The 11,729-nt window shown below is 39.2% G+C and overlaps 1 protein-coding gene across 1 annotated transcript in view; it reads right to left on the reverse strand.

The window, feature by feature from the left end:
• The window catches only part of LOC104537913 (sterile alpha motif domain-containing protein 14-like), a gene marked incomplete at its 5' end in the record, with an annotated part of 13,664 nt that extends 2,588 nt beyond the window's left edge, over positions 1-11,076 (reverse strand). Inside the window, 4 exons of the mRNA XM_010180936.1 lie at positions 448-636; positions 4,646-4,762; positions 10,243-10,438; positions 11,005-11,076. Of these exons, the coding sequence (XP_010179238.1) occupies positions 448-636; positions 4,646-4,762; positions 10,243-10,438; positions 11,005-11,076 (574 nt within the window). The remainder of the gene's footprint in view (positions 1-447; positions 637-4,645; positions 4,763-10,242; positions 10,439-11,004) is intronic.
• Between the last annotated feature and the right edge of the window lie 653 nt (positions 11,077-11,729).

Consider the following 11,729-nt stretch of genomic DNA (forward strand, 5'->3'; position numbering starts at 1 on the left):
AAAAACCAAAACATGTAAAAGGTCACCAGATAGGATTTTTATCCTTCCCATCTGAAGAGGAGATGTGGGAGAAACAAGATTTCTAAAACTGGATCCTGCAATTCTATGCATTTGAAAGGTCTGGATCCTGTTTTGATACAACCTTATGCTGAGATTGATGACAGATCTATCAAGCCCCTTTGGGGAATTATGCTTACTTTCATTTCCTCAAGATGCAAACAAGGAAGAAATAAGTATATGTTTGTTTTGGTTTTTTATTAAAAACCGCTTGTCTTTACCTGTGCAGTAAATTACTACATTCTCATCTGAGTCTCCAAGTATTTCAAAAGCAAAAATCTATCCCTTAAGAAGCCATGAAAACAGGAAAACAGCCTTCGTAGGTTCAAAATATGTCTGGATAAGCAGTGAAATGTATAGTTACGTATCTGTCCTGGGATATCCACATACCTTTAACTTCTCACTGTCGAGCTGCATTAGCTGCTGTCCGTCGATGTTCATAGCTGTGAACTCCGTAATATACTGCTCCATGTTCATTCCCATTAACCAGTGGCATACTTGCTGGGTGGTCCACTCAGAAATGGGTCTGCTGTGCCATTGATTTTGCTTTCCTGTTGTTGTAAATTCATCATCTAATGCCTAACCAATTGAGAGAAGTCACTGTAAGCAATGCTTTACTTTGCTGTATGTTGAATTCCAGTTGCCAACCGAGTTTGATTAATTAAATGCATTTTTAAACATAATCTAGCTCCAAAAGGATTTCAGTTCTTGTGATCGCAGTTTATAGTCAGTTTGCCCGTGAGTTTGCTATAAACAAAAAGACACTGCAACATTCAACACAAAGTCAGAAATGGAGAACATAAATGGTTTTCTCTAAAAAATGATATAGCAAAGCACTCGCTTAAATTTGATGTATCCTAACAACGACCAAGCTTCCTCGGTGAGTCAGTTAGGGTAGCTCAGTCCTAATGTTAGACAACTGCCTTACACAGCACCAAGAAGAATCGAGTAACCCATCAACTGTATTACTGATTATTGTAAAGTGAAGGAAATGAAAAATAAAGCAATTCCAGTAGTCACTAAATCTGGTGACTGTTCCAGGTACAGTTTTACTACATTTGGTGCATTTCTAAAAGGAGAGGACTGTTTATTCTTTCATCTAATGCCATCATGTCAGCATTTGAAAATTTTAAACTCTGCCTAGTGGGCCATTTCAGAAATGTGAGAGCTTGTAGCCTTCCACTGAAAATACACTCTGCCAGCTCAGAGAGCTTTTGAAGCTCACTGCTTCCATTTCAGTTGGATTCTGAGGGGAAAAAAAGTACTGCTGTTCATCCTGAAGCACTTCATCACAAAAGAAAAGCTACATAAAACAGAGCTCAGCGTCCACACAGAAGAAATTCTAGTGCGAAGTTTCATTAACTATCCAGAATGATCTCTCACTGGCTCATGATTGACTACAGGCTGCCTCAGACTTGCAGACTGCTCCACTAAGCAGCTTCCACTACTTAGCAAAGATCCTTGCAAAACAGCAGAAAGCAGGCCCACTTTTCCCAGCAAGTCTGTAAACAGAAAACATGGAAATAAGCATCTTCCTTGTGATGGATTTGAGATGTGACTCTCCGTTTCAGGTGAACAACTACAGCTCTCAACTGGAGGGATCTCACAACATCCAACATCCTTGATGGAAAATTTGAGAGAGTTCACTGAATGCAACAAAATAGTTCTGGCAATTGCAAGTGAAAGAGAGTGTGACGTGAGCCTGTCACACGAGCAGATCATACAGTAAACCGGATCCCAGTGGGCAATGTGGAACACATATGAGGTGAAACCAAGACAGATTTCAATTTTCAGTGCATCAGAGGACTGCATGTAATTAGAAATGGTTTTGCTTTCCCTGGTTGGTGAAACAAAGGACAGTGGTTACATCAGGAGGTAGTGCAGATAAACAGGAACAAGTTAGTAGAGCAGAACAGTTAGTGCTGAGTTCCTAAAATCCATACTACAAGCATTTCAGAAGATTTTCACTTCCACATAGTCCTAGTCTGGTCACACAGACTCAATGGCCACTAGCACTGGAACACTGTTGCTGCACATGTGATTCGATGTCCAAGATAAATCAAAGTAAGGGGAAGTCTCTACCTATCTCCTTTACACTGAGAAATGCGCACAATGTTTTATTCCAGTTGGAACTCACAAGTAATCTGTGCCAGCCACGCAGCAACTTCGCCTCTGTAATTTCAGAGTATAAGTACTTGAAGAAGGTGTACTCCTGTCAGACAAAGAGGCCCCGATTCATTCATTTCGCCAGGGGAATGCAGTCCCCCAACAGAATTTTGGGTCTCTCTGCACCAGTTCTTCCAAGCAGCGTGGATGAGAGCAGCTAACAGACCGTATCACGGAGGAGTCCTCCACTCCAAGCCACTAATTCCAGTCCAGGCTTTTGCATCACCAGCTGCTAACAAACTCCTCCTACTTCAAATTGGTAAAGACATAACCCTAAAACCAGAAGAAGTTGTGCCAAAAACTGAATCGGTGTAGACATCATCTTCTCACAGAAGTGAAGGTGAACAGGAAGACACTTAATCCCGTATAGTTCTAATTTTTCCACTACTGCACAAGGGAAAAGCACATCTGTAACTATATTTTCAGAATATGAATAACAAAGTGAAAAGTGAAGAAGAGTAAGATGAACAGTGATTTGTTTGAGTAACCCTCATTGATCATTAAGTAACACCTCTACATATTTCTTCTCTTTGCAGTTGTTTACTGTCCTTCCAGAGGCAGGAGGACTGTCCCAAGCTGGCTGTACCTCAGAGTTACAGTCCCCAAAACAGCCACCACACGCACACAAAAGATCAGCTGCAAGTTCAGAAAGCAGAACTAAAATGACTTGCGAGGTATGGAAGCATGAGAAAATCAAGTGGTCCTGCATAAAAACGCAGGTGATTCAGAAAGCAAGTACTGAAGGCTCCATAGAAAAGATACAAACTCCAAGAAAACCCCAATGCCATCACACAGTTTAACAGACTGAAAGCTTCAGAAGGGTAGTAGGGATTTCCAGCTAGCTTGCTACCCAGCTGCCGGTGGATGTGCCTCTGCTGTACCAAGCTGGCTGCTAACAGCTCTAACCGTTCAGTCGCTTCCCCAAACTGCCAGTGGGGACCTGTGCAGCACAGGCCATCAAGATTTGCTCCCATCAAGATTTCTAAGAGCTGTTTCCATCTCCTGCCTACTAACAGCTCTGGGATTTGCAGGACAGCACACAGCAGTACGCTCCTCTGAAAGCGGGGGTTGTTACACCGGCTAGCGTGATCCCTGCTGGATATTTATGAACCCACCCAACAACAAGTACCAGGTAGAGATCCCACTTGCAAAGGGCTTAAGTTGAGGATTTGAAATATCCAAAATTGCTGTAATTAATTGGTTACTTACGTTTTCCTAGACCTCAGTGTAGCTTACTAATTAAAAACCTCAAGAACAGAACTAGCTATTCTTCTTCACACACACTGCTTTCTGAAAGAGAAACCATCTCAGAGTTTGTTTATCATTATCCTCAGAACCGATGTAATTACTGAAGAGGTACGAACAACTTTCACCGGTCATATGCATACGCAACGTAAGAACTACAGAGAACACTAGAATCAGACTCATTTATAACAAAAAAAAAGCTTAAATCATCACCTTACACAGGCACAATTAGTATTAGACAACTTTCGTTTGGGTTTTAGAACCAGAACTCTACTGAAAGCTGGAATACCGGTCAAAGAACAATATTCAAGAAGAGATTTAGCTTTGTTATAATCTCACGATTTATACTGCTTGGAAGTTTTAGAAACATATTCCATTCATGAACCATTCAATTCAAAAAACTGCAATTCAAGGGAGCACTGGCAATGAGAGATTGGAACTGGAGTTCCTCTGGTTTCCATTAGATCCATGGCTGTCATTGCTGCAAAAATCTGCAAGAAATTAATCCACTACTGAAACCTGTAAACTAGTTATACGATCTTGACGCCCCAGATTATTATGTTAGCGATTTCATATTTATAACCTTGTTTGTAAGACTGTTCTGACTTTTTCTGACTATTACTGGAATACTTTAAGATTTTTCACCACAGCCTGGCTTAAGATAGCTAATAACAACCAACCACATCCATGGATTTTTTCTTCACACATTATCACTACAGTTTGACTTTCAGGTATCTAGTGTCTATCTATATCAGAACCACTTCCCCTCCTTTTTGTTTGTCTTTCTTTAGGTGAAATTTTACAGTAGAACGAACCTGCACGGATGTGAAGGCAAGGCCAAAAATGTTGCAGTTCTCATTCACCCAGGAAGTTGCTTTAAATTAGCGGGACAGAAAGGTGTGACATTTAAAATTAAAAACCGCAGTTTGATCACAGAGAGTTCATTCCAATGTTTCTGATGTAACTAGGAGCAGAACACAAAGGCTGACATGGCATCTACCAATGTGTGTCCTTAGTTCAGCAACAGCTTACAACTCTTTACAGAAGAAGTGCTCTTCACCATTCAAATACGGAAACAGTGGTCAGGTTTTCACATGACAACAATCTGTTTCTATTAAACATGCTGTACTGTGAACAACAACACCAACAAGACACATATACACACTTTGAAACTCACCTCATTTGAAGAGAAGGTTAAAGTGTGTGAACGACCTGACAGATTTGGTTCTGTCACTAACCCTGAAAGTTCACAACTTGGCTTGCTATGGTATGTATCATCTATGACAATTCTACTCTGCAAACAAGTGGAAATAACGTTTTATTAACTCACTCCTTCGAAAAGCAGGTCATAAGGTGACATTTTAGTAAATTTTGCTTTACTAAAGAAACCCACTACCACTCGATTATCTTCAGATCACACATTAAATGCATTCGCTACATGAAGCATCTGACTCGTTTTTGTTAAACTTCTGAATTCAAAAAACAAAGTAACAAATTGAAAGCAACATTCCCAATGAGAGCACCTTGTGTGGAGAACCAGCCATAACCTGAAATGGTGTTAAAGTACACGAGGAAATTCACACAGTTACTTTTCCAGCAGGCATATCACGCTCAGGGAGAAGCAATTTAGGATGCACTTGGTGGAATTATTCATGCCAAGTTTGTATCCAGCTGTAACCTCCACAAGCACTATGAACGTGCTTCCAAAAGCGCTGTTCTGTTGGTGAGACAAAAAGCAGCCCTGTTTGTTTATGGTCATTAAGATTCCCCCGGCACAGAAGTGTCCCTGTAACTTGAAGTTCTGACAATGAGAATTAGGTTTAGACTTCAGAGCTGCCCACTGTCGAACCATGGTAGCCCACAGTTAAACAAAAAGGCCATCTGTGGCTGACATACATTGAGAATTGGAATAGGAATGAGCTATTGGCAGCTTGCAGACCAGGGCTTAAATTAGTTCATTAATAGAGAATACAGAGCTTGCCCAAGGACAAGCTTTCTCAAAACTTTAAATTCTGATTAAAGATACTGTATTGCATTGCTGCTCATTTTAACAGCTTTGATGAGGACGGTGAAACACTGGAACCAGTTGCCCAGAGGTGGTAGATGCCTCATCCCTGGAAACAGTCAAGGCCAGGTTGCACAGGGCTCTGAGCAACCTGGTCTGGCTAAAGATGCCCCTGCTTATTGCACTGGGGTTGGAGTAGAAGACCTTTAAAAGTCCCTTCATAGCCAAAATACTCTACAATTCTGTGATTCAGTTTTGAGGGGGCTGCATTTGAAGCACAGAATAACGTAATCTGAAAACTACCTTGACATGAAAAATACCACATAGGTGTAAAACATCTTCAGAAGACTTTTTATAATAAACGCACTGTATCAAGCAATGCAAAACCCTCTTTATAGTTAAAGTACCAAATAGTGTAAAACCACTATAATAAAGCTGAACATTTTAGAACTTCAACAATTACTCGGATGTCTTTACAAAAAAAAGGGTTTAACACTGTAAATCTGCAGTAATTGTGCAGTCTGACAGTGTGAATAAATGATTTTCAAGTGAGAAAATTCTTCTGAAATAAAGGATTTTTACAAATTTATTATTTTAACATATTAATAAAGGACTATTAAAATTTAAAATAAAATCTATTAAAAATTAAAATCCAGGTTAAAAATATGACTAGTGCAAGAACTGTCACATTGAAAGAACGTAAAATCCTCACGGCATTTACTGCTTACAGTCAGTTGTTACACTTAGTCTGTGTTTAAAGGAAGTTTTCCAATGCGTACACCTGCCTCAGCATCTAAAAGCAGCAGGCTCTGGGTGTGAGCTTGCCCAGCAGCCAGTGCCCACACACCAGGCGGGTTACCTGAGCAGCCTGTGACTCCAGCTGAGGACTACGGAAGACACAGATGCTACACCAGAAAACCTCACAGCAGGTTTGGTAAGAAAACCCTTCTGAAGAATACTGATGTGCATGTTCCCCAGAATACTTCCTAATTTTACTACCTCTGTTTCCAGCTCGGACCCTGACCTCTGTTACTTTTCTTTAGTGAGTGAAAAATGATTCTGCCAAAAGCATGCCTCCTACATTTGTCCTTCTAAAACTTCTCAGCACTCCTCTTTGCCACCTACAAGCAGTAAGCAATTAGTTACCATTATTTTCTCTTATTTTCACTAAGTCTCTAATCAACTAACTACGGTTTGTAAGGATGTCAACCTATAACATCCCTATACACATAATTAATCTGAGATTCTAAATTAAGCTGATGTTAAAGACATTTTTATTCAGTGATTTATGCTCCTATAAGAACTGTGTTTTTGCAGTTGTCTTCACTGAGCACTTCTGTATTTGTGTTCTGATTTCAGTTTAACCCGAACTCTAAATTTTCTAGAATATTCTCTTTTTGTTTTGGGTGTGGATACTTCATCTTTGCATTCCCTTTTACCCTAAATTATTGACACACATTTCCAGTCTTTAAAAAGAGAAGAAAATAAGTGAAGAAAACAGCAGCAGCAGCAGCAACCACCACCACCACAACCCAACAAATGAAAAAACCCCTATCCACAACTTGAGTTTTCCTGCTAGCCCTTCATGGAGTACCGTACTGCACAGGAATAATAGAAATGGTGTTCTATTTACCATGTAGATTATTTCATTAACTACATTCTATTTTAGGGACTTCTTCAGACTTTTAGATGTAAGAAGTATTGCCAGAAACAACAGAATGCTTTGTCCATCAACCGACTCTCAAATTAAATTCCAATCAAACTGAAAAATCTATTTAGGAGCTTTTGGGTTAGCCAACCTCAGTCACTCTTTCTACCTTTGCAGAGCAATTGAGAACAATTCAGAAACAAAACTGTACCAAACCTCCCCCCTAGAACAAGGTGATATTTGAGCAAAATACTCAATGACACCTTAGAAAACATATGAAGAAAACAAAGCCAAGAGTAAAGCGTCTCAGCACCAGCTGTAATGTTTATTCCTCCCCCTGCTCCTATTTAGATTAAAGAAGTAATTTCCTTTTAAGGATTTAGAGCCAGTTGCAAAGTTTTTTGGTTCTTGGAGAGCATGGAATTTGGAGATAAGAGGTTTTATAGGTATGCTTCTGAAGACACAAGGTAGTAGGACAGACACAGTTCACATTACAGCGTTCTTCCTAGCAATGAAAATGAAACACTGCACACAAACTTACAGAAGCAACGTAATTATCTGGAAAAATAACGAACACGAACAGTACATACGTGCTTGCTTTGTATGAGAGAATGGGACTAAATCAAGGGGCAGACTATGTAAAGGGACTAATTTAAGAATTCTGCAATTCAGAAATCTGCAGACACTCGGATCACAGGATTTTAGTTCTTCTGTTTCTAGTTTTCACAAGAGAAGTTGATTCGTTACTTTGCCATATTATAAGTTTAAGACTAACTTCAGTTATCATTTTAAGAAAACAAAATCTTTCTAGACGCAGCAATTTTAAGAGGAAAACTTTGCAGAAACAGAAAACAGTTAAAATATAACTGCATTCCTTACACCATCAGTACTGAAACACAACTACAGAAATTACACATAACGCAAGACTCAGTGCAGCAGTTAAGAGATGTCAAAGTTCTTGTTTTAGGACTTCTGCCCTTTACCTGCTCTTTAAGAAATGCTTTCATGTGATCGTATGGGATATTACAGCCATAAAAGCAATATATATTATGGAGTTAACATCAACAAAAAGAAGCATTCTTTCCTTAAATTCTGGGAAGATGATGTCCCTGCTGTCAGGTTGTTTTAGTAACAAGACTCACTGCTGAGCGGTCAAACACACTTCTTTCTCGGTTTTAATGTCTTTTCACAGTGAGGGTTACCAGCCAAAGCCTCGTTATTGTAGCGCAAACTTAATGACCAACTGCAGGTTAAGATCAACAAAGATCAGTCCTTGCAAGCAGTAGCTAAACCATCTTTGTAACAAACCCCAAACAATGCAAAGTAAAATCAGCCTGACTGTGGAGAGGCTGAGTGTGATTTTAGGATCAATTAACGTATGGGAATCTCTTCTTTAAAAGGGTCAGCTTTCTACCATTTTACAAAGCTGCTGGTCTGCAACTAGCACTAAGGAAAAGAAAAGAGCAGCAAGCAGCAATTACACACTGGAACATGAGAAGGAAACAAAAAATAAAGCAGTAGGTGTGAAACCAGCTGGAAGGTTAAAGTGATCATCGACTTGGATAAAGTATACAACGAGGAGAAGAAAAGGCTATTGTTTCAGGGCAACGTCGAAAGGAAGAGAGTACCCAATCTGGCAAACTCTACACTGTCTTAATCGCCAAAAAAAGTGTCCACATAAACAAATTAAGGGGTTCTCATAATAGTAGAAATGCAGCAGTGGGACTTTTATGATGCTCAGAACAATTATTTGAGTGAGACAGAAAGGAGGGCTAAAGAAGGGATGAATTGGTTCTTCTCAAGTAATGACTTTGAAAGCTCAACCACTGAACGTTTATCGATACAGAAAACATCTCTCGACAGCTTTGCTGTAGCCTATTAAGATACCAACCATGCACTCCTATTTCATAATAAAAAAATCACACAAGTTCCTGGGTTGCAGTAAGGCATTGTATAGTTCTAAAACCACTTTCCATATTTTTTACGAACTACGGATGAGACAGCTTAATCCTGACACAAGGACTGTAAATTCACATTAAGAAAACAGAAGGTAATTTTTGAAAAGTATAACAGCATTTTAATGCAGTCAGCATCTGAAAATAGGGAAAGCCAACTTGTTCCATGCCATCTACACAGAAGTATCAGTGACTTCATGGACTGCAACCTACTAAGTTTCTCTTCTAGATTTGTAACTCATCTCTCTCTAGTAACACAAAGGAAAAGGAAAAAGTGAAAGAGTATTTCAGGAAACCAAAGTGAAGAAAAAGTGTGAAACTCAAGATTAAACCTCGCTTACGAGTTTACTCAAATAGCAACAATTCTGAATGGAACAAAACCCAAAGGAAACAAGAACGAAGGTAAGTTAATGATCGCTGCACTCAGTCTTACACTGAAATAGGTTATAGCAAAATATTTAGACAGTGCACACATTAAACATTTTACCTTTCACAGCCATTTCTTTCAAGTAGTTTAAACTATAAAGACGGTAACTTTATGGTTATAGGCTGAACTGTGTAGCTCTACTCTTAAGATCTGGTTAAAAGGATTTTATTATTAGAATATTATCAGTCACTCAGAAGCAGATTCCTAGAAAAGAGAGTATTCTACAGACACGTCTCTTGGCTTTCAAGACTAAATTAAGTCATGAAAACCACGACACTGTCTTCATCCACCTGTCTGGTACTGCACCCCTACATACCAGTATGTTAAGAACTGGTTGGCAAACTGCCTGGAAAGCTGACCTCTATTTAGGTACACTTATTTCAAGTATTGGACTGTATTAGACAGGGTTAGACTTGGGTTTTAAAACTAGGCTGTCCTATAGCTAGCGTTGCTTTTAGCGTTATAAATCAGTGAGAAAATACACCCTGCGATTGTTCCTTAGCTGCTACTTCAGCCTGAATAGCTTCCACTGATGCTTCAACTGAACAGGAAGGGATGGGAACACTCTCCCTGTTCCTGCTTGTGAGGGCTGTAAAGTCTCAAACCTCTGCAGCTGCATTTGTAAGAGATGATACGGTCAAGGACTAAGTCATCAAGCTTCCACACAATAAGCACTGATGTTTTTGCTTTATCAAGATGCACCACTTAAATATTCCAAGCACCAATTAGTCATCTTTACCTTGCTTCTGTTCCTCTCTTGACCGTGTTCACAACCGTCCTGCCCGCTCTGAGTAACGTGCAGGCTGCTACTAGAAACCTGAGGCTCTTTGTGGCTGTCTCCAAACCAAGAGAAAGGCATGCAAGTAGGAGCAGGGGAGTCTGAATCTGATGCAGACAGGTTGTTGCCAGAGTCATCCAACAGTTCTCGGGAACCTCTGAAACAAGGAGATTGTGTTTAAACGGCAGCAAATACCCCACCCTGCGCCCCCAAACGCACAAACCAACAACTCAAACCACACCACTCATTTTTACCCATTTCACAGCACAATTGATATTTAAAATGAAAAGGGATACTTGCCTTTAAATAGCCATGCAAAATAACTTGAGTTACAGAACACCACAAATTTAAGAGCTTTTGTAGTTTCACACAACAATTTAACAACTTCAAATAATTCGCTAATTTAATTACTCAACATTCATCTTCCTAAGCAAAATACAGTTTTCATATTTAAGATAGGGTACAATGTGTTAATCTTACAAACGACTCCAAAACGTAACCCTCCTTTACTGTTTCCTTTATGCTAGCCTACGTGTTTTTCTTATTTCATGAGATTAGAAACTCATCTCCACATCATTAGATTAATCTGCACAGAATTCTGCCATTGTTATACTTGATTGTACTTTAAGGTCAAACAGTAATGATAGTTTTAAAGGAATTCTTAGGTTAAAAACTTTAGGAATGCAGCATGTATTTATTAAACGAACAAAACCAAACAACTACCTGCTATCCAGAGAACCTCTCAGGTTTTCTTTTTCTTGTTTCTTGCCCTTGCCCCCAGATTTCCGTAATCCACTGAAGTGAAAAAACCACAATTTCAGAAATTGTTTATGTTTACACAGTGCATCATTTTTTTAAGGCAGCAAGCCAGTTTTTACATTGATTTCAACAGCTACAAAAAGCCACGTTTATGTTGTTACAGAGCATGATTGTGAAGCTTGTGCATGCAAAAAAAATACTGTTATTTGTATTTTATTTAAGAACCATGAAAGAATTATGAAAGTACCTTTCAAAGACCACATATAATCGAAGCAAACACAGAAAATGCTCAAAGCAACTTAGCACATAGTAGATACAAACAAGAGGAAGAACACTTTCATGCTGTATAAATGCTCAAATGCAATGCAAAGTGACTTTAACTAAGTCACTAAGTACATTCTATGTTTGTGAAATAAGTTATCAATTTAATGTTATATATTATGATTTATTTGCTGCAGTACCAGTCCCAATCTTCAATGTTGGGGGGCTTCAACAAACTTTACATCTGACTCCAAAGGAGGAAGGCTCATTCAAAAAGCAGGAACTCTTCTCTCAAATCCCCAGAGTTCAGTTAGCACACCGCATTTCCTGCTAATATGGAGCTTGCACTTTTGTTCTACCCCTGTTTGCAATCTCATCCAAATAAAATTCAGAAATCCACTCATTACTGCTGCCTGACTCCAAGGAAC

The sequence above is a fragment of the Mesitornis unicolor genome, unplaced genomic scaffold (genome assembly GCF_000695765.1).
Source record: "Mesitornis unicolor isolate BGI_N332 unplaced genomic scaffold, ASM69576v1 scaffold12533, whole genome shotgun sequence".
Lineage (NCBI taxonomy): Eukaryota > Metazoa > Chordata > Aves > Mesitornithiformes > Mesitornithidae > Mesitornis > Mesitornis unicolor.